This window comes from Eptesicus fuscus, chromosome 4 (assembly GCF_027574615.1).
Source record: "Eptesicus fuscus isolate TK198812 chromosome 4, DD_ASM_mEF_20220401, whole genome shotgun sequence".
NCBI classification, from domain to species: Eukaryota; Metazoa; Chordata; class Mammalia; order Chiroptera; family Vespertilionidae; genus Eptesicus; species Eptesicus fuscus.
In genome coordinates, this window is record NC_072476.1 from 2,406,828 (window position 1) to 2,420,758 (window position 13,931).

Genomic DNA, 13,931 nt, shown 5'->3' on the forward strand with positions numbered 1-13,931 from the left:
GGCCCCCTCTCTCCCCCACCTGTTCCCTGGGAAGCCAGCCCAGCACAGGCCCAGCTGCCCTGCCCTCTCCGGCATGCCCCAGCGGAGAAGCCGAGAGCTCTGGATGGCTGGAGTCAGACCTCAGCCGCCCCTGTCGCTCCTGGGCTCTGTGACTGCATTATCTAACCGCCTGTGCCTTGGTTTTCCCATCTGTAAAATGGGAGGCACAACAGTGGCCCCTCGCAGGGCTGCCAGAGGAAGACAGCACTTCATTCCAGCTATGCTTGGTATAAATATGGCACAGAAAAGACTTCCTCTCTGAAATATATATAGTAAGAAAAGACCTCTGAGGTCTCTGTAAGTAACATGTGGGGGGAGAGGAGCTGTTTTCTGTGGGGACCTTAGCAGCAATAGCCAGCTCAGAGACTTTGTTATGGAGTCCAACCTGGGCCTGGGCCCTGGTCTCCGTAGGTGACTGGGAAGGGAAGCTGCAGGCTCGCCTTCAGGAGTCCTCAGGGCTGTTTCCAAAGATCGGGTCTAATAGTAGCCGACACAGGCTTGTGCTGGTGGCGTGCGGGTGAAATTTCCAGCTGGGGAAGAAGGAGATACCTTACTCTTGGATGTTCACCAACTACAGCTTAAGAACATCGACCAAACAGGCTGGCTTTGTGCCTGTTGCTCCATCCCCGACTCACATGCTTGGAGAGAAATGACTGCCCCCACTTCCCTTTCCCCCTCTCGGGGCCACAGTGAAGGGTTCAACCACAGCACACACTGAGATCAGTAGCCCAGACCCACACAGCCACCCACACTGCTGACCAGGCGGCAGCAGCCCGAGGCGCTGCTCTGGAGGAGGGCAGTCTGCAGGTGGCGGCTGTGAGGATGTTGCTGTGGAAATGAGGCTCTTGCACAGTCACAGGGAAGGCATTCCAGGGACGCAGGGGCGGGAAGATAGGGTTAGTGGTAATGTAACGGACAATCAGTGGGTCCGGGCTGCCTGCCACTACTTGAGCCAATTCAGCAGGGACAGGGTTAAGTCATATGAGCGTTTATTCCAGTCCTGCCGGCAGCGTGGGAGGGCAGCAGGTCACCCACAAACCTCTGCTCTGCCCCTCCCCTCCCCCCCATAAGCCAGCTGCTTATATGGGGTAGAAGGACAGAGAGGACATGGGGAGTAGGAAACAGGTGTGCCCCACGGGCAGTTTACAGGTAGGCAGAGGGCTGGGGGCTTCAAAGGGCTGGCGATTCTGGTGTTTGCAACAAAGTGGTTAATCTTCCCATGTAATCGGCAGCTCCTAATGGGGAGGGTGGGCTGCATCTCCAGGTGAGCCCCCATCCCCAGTGTGGAACTGCCAGCCAGGTTAGAATGTGCCTTCCTTAACCAGAACAAAACCATCACGGTTACCAGAGCAGGGTTAATATTTCTCACAGTTCTAGCTGGTCCCCAGCACCCTATTTCTGCCCTGTCCATGGTCCTCTTGAAAGGAGATTCAGGTGGGCTCTGGGTGGGGCTTCCCCCGTTTCCTTGGGGTGGGGAAGGAGCAAGGTTTCATCCAAACCACCCACCCCCCTCCCTGGGTCTTCTGGGCTCAGTGCTGGTACCTCTCCCTATCCACCCTCCTTCCTGGATTTTCCGGGGTTGGTGCCTTCTCCAATTCTTTCCCCCAACTTTCCCTTTTACAGTCCCCATTTTGGCTCCTACTGCGCATGTGCTCGGTGAAATGACCCTCCTCCCCTTCCCTCCCCAGTCAATCTGGTGGGTACCAGTGATCCCCAGAGTGGCCCTAAAACTGTCTCTCCTGCCTAGTCAAGTAGGCGGGATCCCTGGGGTGACTGTGAAAATGCCGGTCCTACTCAGTCCGGCTTACCCAGGTGCCTGGCTCCCTCCTTCCCGAGTAGCTGACTCCCTCTGACGCTTCTGTCCACCAGAGCCTCATTGATGAGCAGCTGAGCCACAAGGAGAAGCTGTTCGTCCTGACCTTCGGCACCACCACCTGCGCCCTCTGGCCAGACCCCGTGGACGTCAGCGCCTCCAGGTGAGTGGCTACCTGGCCAGGATGTTAATTGGTCACTCTCCTCCCGAGTGTTAGTGTCCTTAGTGCGTGATTCCAGTGCAAACCCAAGACCCCATCAGATAGTAAATACAAAGAGACAGTTCACAAAAGCAGAAACTCCAGGAGCCAGTCACTTTGGGAGAGGGTCACCCTCACAAGCAGCCCACCGAATGAGATGACAAGACGACCCCGAGGCACCATTTCTATCCAGCAAACGAGGGGACAGTTTTGTTATTACTTAGAGAGAGGGAGGGAGAAGCATGGATTGGTAGCCTCCGGAATGTGACCCACCCGAGCTGGAACCTGCCACTGAGGCATGTGCCTGACAGGAATGGAACCCACAACCTCCTGGTGCATGGGACAGTGCTCCAACCAACCGCGCCACCCCTCAGGGCCCCTGTTCTTTTTAATAGCCATACAGTATCCCACTGCATAGATACGCTACAGCTTAACTAGCCCTTTATTTGGCAGTTCCTCGTTTGGGGAAGCAGTGAGAGGGGAGGTAGGTAAGAGTTTCTACTTATACCACTAAGTAAAAATGTCTTTTCCATGAAGGAAAGATCTTTGATCCCTGCCATGTGATAGGCACTTTTATGCACTGTCTTATTTAATACTGTCTTATTTAATGAAATTCGTGCACGGGGGGGGCGGGTGTCCCTCAGCCTGGCCTGCACCCTCTCCAATATGGGACCCCTCAGGGGATGTCCAACTGCCGGTTTAGGCCCAATCCCAGATCAGGGATCGGGCCTAAGCCAGCAATCAGACATCCCTCTTGCAATCCGGGACCGCTAGCTCCTAACCATTCACTTGCCTGCCTGCCTGATTGCCCCTAACCACTTCTGCCTGCCATCCTGATCGCCCCCTAATGGCTCCCCTGCTGGCCTGATTAATGCCTAACTACCCCCCTGCTGACCTGATCACCCACAAATGCCCTCCCCTGCTGGCCTGATCAATCCCAACTGCCCTCCCCTGCTGGCCTGATCACCCACAACTGTCCTCCCCGCTACAACCCACCTCCTCCACTGGGACCAGCCTCCTCTGCACCGAGCAGAGCCACGGAATCCCCAGGCCTCACCACGTGGAGTGGCCACCGGGCCCCGCCTCCGCTGTGCGCGTGGCCATCTTGTGGCAGCCATCTTTGTGGTGGCCATCTTGTAACGACGTCGCACGTGAGGGTGCACGGACCACCCAGGTTTTTATTAGTATAGATTTGTGGCCAATCCCCATTTTGCAGAGGAGGAACCCGTGACTCCGGTTAGGGAACATGCCCAGAGCAGCAGCGCAGAGTCCAGGAAAATCTGCGTGCGTGGGCTCCTGGGATGGTGGGCTCCTTGCCGGCACTGGCTGGGAAGAGGCCCCTCCGAGCAGGGAAGTGCTCAACCCCAGCAGGGCTGGCTCTGACCCCGGCTCTGACAGTTGTGGGTGAGCTTGGCCAGTCCTTCACCCCTCCCATGAGCAGAACGAGGCTGAGGGCACCTGCCCTCTCTGAGTTGTGAGGATGAAATGGAAAACAGGTACCTGGCACGTGGCAGGTGCTCAGCGGGGAGAGTGTGTTGCTGTGGTGCCCGCCTTGTTAGCCCCTGTCTCCCCGTGCAAACTGGACGTGAACTGGCGGCCGGCCGCCCGCAGTTCCTCACCTTCAGTCCCGCCTGGACTTGCGTGATGTCCATCACGTCTCTGCCACGTGTTCTATCATTCAGTCTGCACCCCCTGGCTCTGTATCATCTTCCCATATCACCCCCTTTCACTGTGGAAGGAGCTCCCCATCAGCACCATAGCTGAGAAGGCCGGAGTCCTGGCCACAGCCAGAAAGCAGCCAAAACATAACCTAAGGAACGCAAAGAAAATGGTGATGTTCGTTCCAGCTGGATACCCATTGACCAGGGGGTGCTAGGCCTGGATCTGTTCTCTGTTTAAAAAAGACACGCACTCTACCTGGTTTGGCTCAGTGGATAGAGTGCCGGCCCGAGGACTGAAGGGTCTCGGGTTCGATTCGGTCAAGGGTATGTACCTTGGTTGCAGGCTTGATCCCCGGCTCAATCTCAATTGCGCTCTCTCTCCCTTCCTCCCTTCCTCCCTTCCACTCTCTCTAAAAGTCAATGGAAAAATATCCTCAGATGAGGAAGGATTAACAACAACAAAAAAGGGAGAGTCAATAGTTACAATAACAAAAGACAGGTTTCTAGCAACAAGCTGAGATTTTGTTTTTTAAAAATCAGACTAAAAAGAAATGGAAAGGGCAGAACTCCCTCACTAGCACCATGTGAGGTATTTAACCAAGAAAGCACCGTGCTGCCATTTCCCGTGACCAGTGTGTGCCCAGTCCCCGGGAGGTGGCCTCACAGCTGCGCCCTGCCCCCCCCCCCCCCCCCCCCAGAGGCCTCTGAGTGTAAGGGGGTTCCCGCCACGCTTCGGAGAGAAGAGTTTGGGGAGAGAAGGGTCTTCGCCAGACCTCTGACAACAGAGTCACTAAGTGCTGGTCCTAGAGTCGAACCTGGTTTGAATTCTGTGTTGCCAGTTGCTTAGTATCAGATATGCTAACTCTGAGCCTCAGTCTCCTCATCTATAAAATGGGAATAAAGGCATTCACGCAGAGAGCTATCCTCAGGCTCGAATGAGCTGGCGTTTGTCCTAGCGGAGTGCTGTGATCCGGCTGCTGCTGTCTGTCACTGTCTCCTCAGCCTCCAGGAGCTCAAACTCTGGGTAAGGACGCCGCAGCCGGAAGGAGGCAGCAATCTGCTGCAAGCCCTGAGAAAAACCTTCGCTCTAAAGGGGCTGGATTCTCTGGTGACCATCCTGGGAAGCTGGTAGGTCCCCTTTCCTAAATGGGTAACAGACTACAGGGAGGGGCCGGAGAGCCAAACCGTGGTTAGGAGAAAGCGCATCAAGCATACCTCCTGACACAGGCCTGACGGAAGCGCCCTCACGGGGCCGCCAGGGCGGCCAGGCCCGTGCTGTGCTCCGCCCGCTCCCCACACGGGTGACCTGGGACACAGGTGGGGGCTGGCCCCTGCAGTGTGCCCTGGAAGTTACCATTTTGCTCTGGAATGTCCTCATGCCGGGGTGCCCCCCTATCTTCCTCTGTCTGCCCCAGCCCAGATCAGCCTCCTGAAATCCTGTCTGACTACATCCAACAGGCCACCCTGGGCAGGGGCCTCCACACCCACCTTGTCACCTACCAGTGCGAGGACCGGGTGCCCCCCGTGAGTGCCCGCGGCTTCCCCGGTTCCCCTTGGGAGGCCCTGTGAGGGGCAGCCTGTGAGACCTGCGTGGACAGGCTCCGAGCTGTGGGCCGGCACACGGTCACCTGGGGCAGGGGGAGATGCTGGAGGCGGGTGGGGGGGGGGGCTGGGCAGGAGAAAGCTGTTGGAGCATTGGCGGTGCCTGGAGGGTGACGGCGGTCCCGCAGGCTGTCCTGAAGAACCTCGCGGAAGCTGTTGGGGGCCACTACCACTGCTACAGCCCAGAGTCGGAGGTGAGCCGTGCCCGCTGCTCTCGCCCGGCCGCTGCCTTGGTGCCCGGGCCCTGGGCGCAGGCAGACCAGGCTGTGTGCTCGCCCCCCTCCCACCCCCGAGGGCTTCCCCAGGTGTGATCAGGTTCAGATGAATGTGTAGGAAGAGCTCATTGCACACCGTGAGGCCTGGTGGGTAGAGTCCTGAGTCTGACCAGTTGCCACCCTGGGGCCCCAGCAAAGCTCTGAATCTGCATCCATGGCCCCAGTTCTCTCCTAGACAGGCCCTTCCCCCCCCCCCCCCCCCCCCGGCCCCCTCCCCGCCCCCTCCGCTCCTGCAGGGACCGCAGCAGCCATTGCTGAATGTGCAGTCAATTCTGTACCAAGCCTCCCATCCCTGTCCTTGCCCCAGTTACCCGTGTCCACAATGGAGGCAACAACCAGCAAGTGTGTAAATGCATTGGGCAGATGCGAATACAGCCCTCTGCGCAGCTCACAGCACCTGCGAACCGCTCCAGCCGGGAGAGAGTGCGCAGCCGCCTCTCGCGGGCCGTGCTGGGCTCAGCGGCAGAGGTCGCACGAGGGGCGGGCACCAGGGACAGTCTCAGCAGCACCCTCTTGTTCCCTCGCTGCCCAGGTTCTGTGCGGGTCACAGACTGCAGGGCTGGCCAGGCCTAGTACACACATGACGGGCTGATTAGAGAGAGGTCATTGTGAAACCTGTGGTCCTCTTGGCATATCTGTTGTTTCTCACTCTTGTCAGAGCTGTGGAGACCACGAATTTCACTGTCTTCTGTAATATGAGCAAAACACCAGTGCGAGGATGATGGCGGGTGATGGCTGCCTCTGGGGGCAGCAGGGAGCGGCCGGCCCGTGGGCGTGGGAGACGCTGGCCGCCTGCAGCGCAGCCCAGCCAGGCCCTGCTCCGTAGGAATGCCGCCCCTGCTGCCAAGTCCTCTGACTTTTTCCAGAAGAGCCAGAAATCTGGGTGTTTTTATGTGTGTTGTTTTTTACACTAGAGGCCCAGTGCACAAATTCGTGCACGGGTGGGGTCCCTCTGGGTGGCCTGCAGGGATCGGACCGAAACCCGCAGTCCAACACTGCCTGCAGCTCCTACCTGCCGCTCTCACTCATCCCGGCCCCACTGTGGCTGCCACAGGTTCGGGCCCAATTAGCCCTGATCGGGAGAGCCCTGCATCTGGCGCCCTCCCAAGGGGAGTGGCCTGTGGGATCGGGCTGAAGCCTGCTCTCTGACATCCCCTGAGGGGTCCCAGATTGTGAGAGGGTGCAGGCCAGGCTGAGGGGCCCCACTAGTGCATGATCTGGCTGGGGAGGGACCGGGGGAGGGCGTGTTCAGCCCATCGTGCTCAGTCACAATCGGCCAGACCCCAGCAGCAAGCTAACCCCCTGGTGGTCAGTGCACATCATAGCGAGCGGTTGAGCAGGCTTAGCATTCATTAGCATATTATGCTTTGATTGGTTGTTCAGTTCTGCCATTTGGTCTATTTGCATATTACCCTTTTATTATATAGGATTTAAAATAATGAAGTGAGAGTCACATAACATAAAGTCAGCCGCTCACAGTGGACTTCCACAGTCACAATGCGTGCAGCGCCACCTCCTCCTGCTCCAAACGCTCCCATCTCCCCAAAGGGCAGCGCAGACCTCCAGGCAGGCCCCCCACTTCCCGCCCGCGGCTCCAGGCAGCCACTCCGCGGCCGGCCTCTCTGGGCGTGCTTAGCCTGGACAGCTCACTGAAATGGAGCCCTCTTCCCCTCGTGGCCGGCTTCGAGGCTCCCCCATGTTGTAGCAGGTGCAGTGCGCCGCTCCTTGTCATGGGGAGAATAGCTCACACTCTCCAGTCGGTGGACATCTGGGTGGTTTCCGGGGGCAGTGTGAGCTGCCATAGTGTTGGTGTCCGGGTGTCCCGTCCCGTTCTCGGGATTTGAGGTCTATACCTAGAGGGCAGCGCGGGTCCCGGGGAATCCCGTTTGCTTTTGTGCGGAGCCGCCAAACCGTTTCCACAGCGGCCGCACCGCTCCCGTTCCCCCAGCGGTGCCCCAGGGTTTCGCGTCTCAGCACCCTGGCCAACACCGACTACAGTCCTTGTAAAGTTATCCTCATTTTCGTAGCCCTCATAGAGGGTGCAAAGTGTCTTCACATTTTTAAGGTTAGGCAACCCTTCACGTGTCTGAAATCGCGGCGGGCCAGCGCTGCCGTGGGACGCAGCAGGTCTGGGAGCTCTGCTTTAATTTAAGGTTTAATTTAAGGATATTTCATTTTAATTTAGATTTCCACGGGGATTGCCAAAGGGCCACTCAGAGGTCTCTTGCCTAAACCCCCAAAGCACGAAGCTCCCCTCACATTTGAGTTCCCAGACTTAGACAAGACTGCTGCAGAGTTTGCCTTGGCTGCTGCGGGCGGCTTACTGCTCCTAACGCCCCCAGATCTGTGCCGGCCCCGACGTCGAGGAGCTGCTGGCAGAAATGCAGACGGCCCAGAGCCTCCTGGGCCAGGTCCGCGCCCTGCGCCAGAGCGCCGCTTGCCCGGAGCTGCCCGGCCTGATGGAGGAGGTAGGTGCCCGGAGCTGCCCGGCCTGATGGAGGAGGTAGGTGGGCGGAGCTGCCCGGCCTGATGGAGGAGGTAGGTGGGCGGAGCTGCCCGGCCTGATGGAGGAGGTAGGTGCCCGGAGCTGCCCGGCCTGATGGAGGAGGTAGGTGGGCGGGAAAAGGCTGGGACCTGCCCGGGAGCCTCCCTGCCTCGCCCCACTCTCCTTCCTCACCGTCCGCAGAGGGCAGGGCTGTCGGCCCCCACGGCCTGGAAGTGAGAAGAGGCAAAGCCTCTCGCTCTGAGCTGGGCGGCCCCGGGGCCTCCACTGTGCCCGAGGGTCCTGGTGGGTCTTCTAACTGAGAAATTGGGCACTTCCACCGCTCCTCCCCCCAGTGTGGGGATGAACATCACCCGCACAGAGTAGGCTGTCTAAGATGGCCTCCCCAGGCCTCATCCAGGGCCAGCGTCCTGCGCACGACAGTTAACTTTCCGTGGGCACTCTGTGCTGCTTAGACGGCACAGCAGAGGAGCTGTGGGCGGAGAGCGCTGGGAGGCGGCTGCATGTCGGCCAGCTCTCCTGCCGGTTCCACAGAACCACGATGGCATCCGTGTCATGACCACACCTCTCATCTGCTGAGGGCGCGGGGGAAGGGGGCAGGGGGCTCAGTTCTCTGAGGCCTTGTTTTCTCTTTCAACAGCAGTAGATTAGGCCGGCATGTTATCAACCCATTTTATAGATGAGCAAACTGAAGCCAGCAGGTTAACTAACGGCTCTGACCGAACCGGGTCTGCTGGGAGGCCACATCCTTGTTAGGAGTTTCCCGAAATGAAATGCATGTACTGTGTGGGGTTCACAGGATGATTGTAAGGCGAGACATAGATTAGTATTTTTAAAGTTATATATTTAAATCTGGCTCGTCAGTAGATCTTTCTAAAATTATTTAAGTACAAAAAAGGAGTCTGTTTCCGAAAGCAAATTAAATTGAATATTAAAACACTTTAATGCCATGTGTTTAATTTAAAAATAAATGGAGTAGATAACAGTACGGTGGTGTTCAGATATAGCAAAACTCATGAAGACGGTGCTCAGATGCACCAGGCTGGGGAGGGGCTGTTCTCCGTTTCACTTCTCCGGGAGCTGTGCGCTCCTCTCTCAGCCCCTCAGCCGTTCGGCTTACCAATGTGGGCAGAGGCCGGGCTGGGCCCGAGCCTCCACGTGACTGGCGCAGAGCGGCTTTTGAGTTCCCTGAGCCTGGGCTGGGGTCACCGAGGGGCCACTCAGCAGGAGGCCAAGGTGCGGACCCTAATGGATAAGGATGGGGAAGCGGCAGGAAGATGAGCACACGAAAGAGGAAGTGAATTTTGGGGCACATCTTTCTCTTCCCCTGGAATTCCAGAAATCTCCAGAAAGGGGGTGGGGTGTGGATGGTGAGAGGGAAGGCAAACTGCCTTTAATAAGATCCCCCCTTGGGGAGCTGGGGGGATGGGAGACTGAATACTCAGCAGCTCTAGAGTGTGGTTATGTGATGAGGATATTTCATTTTAATTTAGATTTCCACAGAGATTGCCAAAGGGCCATTCAGAGGTCTCTTGCCTAAACCCCCAAAGCACGAAGCTCCCCTCACAATTGAGTTCCCAAACTTAGACAAGACTTCTGCAGAATGGCTCAAGGTCAATGGCCTAAGAGGTAAATGCCGAGGAGGGTGGCCGAGGGCGAAGGCCCTGACTAGGGCACCAGCCCTCTGGGTCTTCACGCGGTGCCTCAAGCCATCGTTTGTCCTCACAGCCAAGAAGCTGAACCTTTACCAGGTTCTGGCGCCCAACGCGTTCGCTCCCATTGAGGAATTTGTGCCTGTTCTCCAGAAAACGGTGTCGTCAACTGTCCATGAGGTGACTCAGATCCGATTCCCTCCGTCCTCTGCAGGGGAGCGCCTCTGTGGCATTTCCCTTCGCAAATGTTCAGAAATAGGAGTCAAGGCCGAGCCTGAGGTGCAGGGCCTGCGGGCCCAGAGAGGGCCGGCTCTCCTCCCATCTGAAAAGGAAACGTGGGAGGTGGGCAAGAGGGAGGGAATCGGGTACCACAGTCACCTCCACTGTGAGGGTTCCTCCTCCCCACTCAGAACACACTCACTCTGTGTGTCCTCACTGCACCTGGCACAGACACCTGCCATCGCTCCTATAATGTGTCAACCTGTGTATTTATGACATGTCCAAATCTCACCAGATTATGAACCCTTTAAAAGGAAAAACTCTGTATCTCTAGTACAAGTCAGCAGTTAATGAATGTTTACTGGCCGACTGAGTGGATGGAGGAAGGAAAGGAAGGATGAATGGGTAGATGGATGAAAGTGTTGATGAATGCATGGACACGTAGGCGGATGGATGGATGGATGGATGGATGGATGGATGGATGGATGGAAGACATGTGAACAGATGGAGGGAGAAATGGAAGGATGAATGACATGATAGAATAAAAAAGATAAAAGGATGAAAGTAAGGATGGAAAGATGGAGAAATGGAAGGAGTAATGAATGGAGAATAAAAGGAAAGAGAGATGGATAATTGACTCAGTGGATGGATGAATGACTAGGCCAGTGGTCGGTAAACTCATTAGTCAACAGAGCCAAATATCAACAGTACAACGATTGAAATTTCTTTGGAGAGCCAAAAACCGACTTCTGTGCATGGGCCACAAAGTTTCAATCGCACTGTACGTGGTATTTTGTGGAAGAGCCACACTCAAGGGGCCAAAGAGCCGCATGTGGCTCGCGAGCCGCAGTTTGCCGACCACTGGACTAGGCGGATGGAATGATACTTTGAGACATGGATATGACAGTTTGGTGGAGGGTGAAAAAAGAAGATGAACAAATTTGACTTCCAAAGTGTTCATGAAGGCCTATTAGGTTCCCAAACCTAAGGACCATGGCCAGTATGTTTTTAAGTCTCTTACTCTGTTATTAGCAAAACGTCCCACCTTGTTTTATATAAAGACCCCGTGTTCAGGAGAGCCTCCGGGGGCAGCCTCCGTGTGTCCCGAGGCCCTCTGCTGCCAGCGCCAGGCAAGGCCGTGACCTGGTGGGCGTGGGCGGGCGCATTCTGTCCCCGATGTGGTCCAGTCCCAGGGCCCAAGGTGAACTTACAATCCCTCCTCACGGTGTGCTTCCATTCGCCCGCGCCCCTCCGGGCCCCGCCGGAGCGCAGAAGGCAATGGTACAGCTTCAGTGGCACGACGGGACGGTGAGGAACGTCCACGTGGACCTGCCCTTCCTCTTTGAATACCAGGTGGGCCACGGGCCCGGCAGAGCATGGCGTGGGGGCGGGGGGCGGCACCCCGTGATGTGGAGATGCCGAGCCACTGACTGATTCTCTCCTGTAAACAGACTGTGCTCCACCCCCGGGCACTCTGGGAGCTTTCTCCACCCCGTCCCTCCCAGGCACAGGCCTGGGTGCCTCAAACAAAAGCCTTTAATGAAAAATAAAAAGTAAAGCTTCTAACCCTTTGGGACAACATCTGCCTCCTCCCGATATGGGCCAATGAGAGACTTTCTCCTCGGGGCCTCGTGGCAGCGTGTCCACGATGAGTGGGATGTTTATCCATGGCCGTGGCACACGTTCCCAGAAGCCGACTGGGGTGCACCCCTTCCCTCTCAGACCTCGGCCGCCACGCTCTGCGAGGCGCTCACCCTGTGTGGCCGGTGGTTTTGCAGAAGCAGCTCAGCAGAGCCATGCGGATGTATGAGAGGCGGGTCGAGTGGCTCTCGCTGGCCAGCAGGAGGATCTGGGGCACCGTCTGCGAAAAAAGGTACCTTCCCCCGGAGTGTTCCTGTCCGTCATGGGTTGGTGTGCGACAGGCACGGTCCCAGCGCACGGATTCCCTATTGGAAGCAGCAGAAGCCACCGCTTACACCCAGGACAGCAAACCACTCAGCAGGGGCCCTCCTCACAGCCTCAGTAATGTCGTCACTGGGAAACTCGGGTTCTTTCCATTAAGAGGCAACAGAAACCAAGTGCAGACGGGCTGAACAAACTAGTGCGGTCTGGTTAGGGCAGTGGTCGGCAAACTGCGGCTCGCGAGCCACATACGGCTCTTTGGCCCCTTGAGTGTGGCTCTTCCACAAAACACCACGGCCTGGGCGAGTCTATGTTGAAGAAGTGGCGTTAGAAGAAGTTTAAGTTTAAAAAATTTGGCTCTCAAAAGAAATTTCAATCGTTGTACTGTTGATATTTGGCTCTGTTGACGAATGAGTTTGCCGACCACTGGTTAAGGTAACAGAAAACTCCAAACAGATTTGCTGGCTGGCTGCAGGCATGGCTCGATCCAGAGACTCACGTCTGGCAGGAGTCTCTCCATCTCTTACTGTCTCCCTGCTTTCCTCTCCGATGGCTTTGTCTTGGGCAGCCGGCGGGCTTTCCCCTCCAAATGCATCCCCGAACTCGGGGCAGGGCCCGCCACGAGCTCTGCACCCTGGCCGGGCGGCATGATGTTCTGCTTCCCAAATGCCACGCTCGAAGCTTGGGGCGGGGTCAGCTCCACCCAAAGCAAGTGGAATGATAGAGGCCGAGGGGTGTCCGAAAGGAAGAGCCGATGCTGTCGCCACAGGACGTAACGAATGCTGAGCAGGAGAAACACTGCGTACCCATTGTAACCGTTACTGTCGTTCCATACCTTATTCGATATGTTACCCTTACAAAGAGTATACTTGGTAATAATACTATTCATCTATTATGTCCTTTAAGTCTTAACCCTGTGAGGAGTCGTCTTATAAATGCTGGAGTTTATAGTAAGCATACCAAGGATCAGAGGGGTTTTGTGACTTGCCTAAGGTCACACCGGAAGTGGGACTTGAACCAAGGTCGCCTGATTCTAAATCGAGTGGGTTTCCTTTTGTTGTCTGTGGGTGTCTCAAAATGAGAGCGGAGGGAGGAGATGGGAATATAAGATTTGAAATAGTGGAAGGAAAAACCTGAATGGGGCTAAAGATCTTAAAACAGAGAAAGGAAACAAAGAGATACAAACATTTTCCCAGAGGCCCAGATAACATAATGCCACATCCAACTTGCTTACCTTGTTTCTGTTTTCCCTTCAAAGACCCCAATATAACAATATTGAATGCTAGTGCTGTAAAACGAGGAAGGACATGAAAACCATTGCAGCAGCCTCTGCCCTAGGCCATCTCTACATGGGACTTTTCCGCGGTAGGAGCTCCGAGAGGGAGGTTCCAGGACCCTAAATCTGCTGGAAACCCACCTCTGTTGACCTCAAGCCTCAGAGAAACCTTGGCCCTGGAAAACGCTTTAAAGAGTAAAATGGAACAAAAAGAACCCTATCTGAGAGATTCGGTTCTCCTGAAGCTTGTGTTTCTGTGCAGGCTGGTTATACTGCTCGATCTCTCTGCGGCCAGTTCCATGTACATTATTCATATCCAGCACTCCCTGCGGCTGCTGCTGGAGGAGCAACTGGCCAACAAGGACGCCTTCAATGTCATCGCGTAAGCTCCCCGTCCGGGGTCCTGGTGGGAGGCCGTGTGCTGGGCGTCACCGCTGGGCTGGGGCTCCTGGCAGGGAGCGGCGGGCTCGAAAGATGTTCTGAGCACCCTGCACCTTGGGCTGTTTATCTGACTCGAATGATCTTGTTTGGGGCATTGAATAATTAAATAGTTGCACAACAGTCCCACTGGGGAGCAGGTAGTAAGCAGCCCCAAAACACACTGCTTGCTCAGCCAGGATAAAACAACTCCGCCCATCGCCCCGCTGGGCTTTCAAACTGATAAACACAAGAGAGAAAAGAAGGGCCCCAGGCATGCCTCTGTCTCAGCTCCTAACTTGGGTTTGGCAAGGCACAATAGTTCATTTAGGGTTTCAATTCTAAATTTTAACTTTATGTGAAGCTATATATA

General features: G+C 56.1%; 1 protein-coding gene across 1 annotated transcript in view; it reads left to right on the top strand.

The window, feature by feature from the left end:
• Nucleotides 1–13,931, top strand: part of VWA3A (von Willebrand factor A domain containing 3A) — a 57,535-nt gene that overhangs the window by 32,320 nt on the left and 11,284 nt on the right. Inside the window, exons 7-16 of the mRNA XM_054714412.1 lie at nt 1,909–2,015; nt 4,715–4,840; nt 5,128–5,236; nt 5,443–5,508; nt 7,932–8,057; nt 9,586–9,721; nt 9,821–9,924; nt 11,236–11,316; nt 11,742–11,836; nt 13,404–13,523. Of these exons, the coding sequence (XP_054570387.1) occupies nt 1,909–2,015; nt 4,715–4,840; nt 5,128–5,236; nt 5,443–5,508; nt 7,932–8,057; nt 9,586–9,721; nt 9,821–9,924; nt 11,236–11,316; nt 11,742–11,836; nt 13,404–13,523 (1,070 nt within the window). The remainder of the gene's footprint in view (nt 1–1,908; nt 2,016–4,714; nt 4,841–5,127; nt 5,237–5,442; nt 5,509–7,931; nt 8,058–9,585; nt 9,722–9,820; nt 9,925–11,235; nt 11,317–11,741; nt 11,837–13,403; nt 13,524–13,931) is intronic.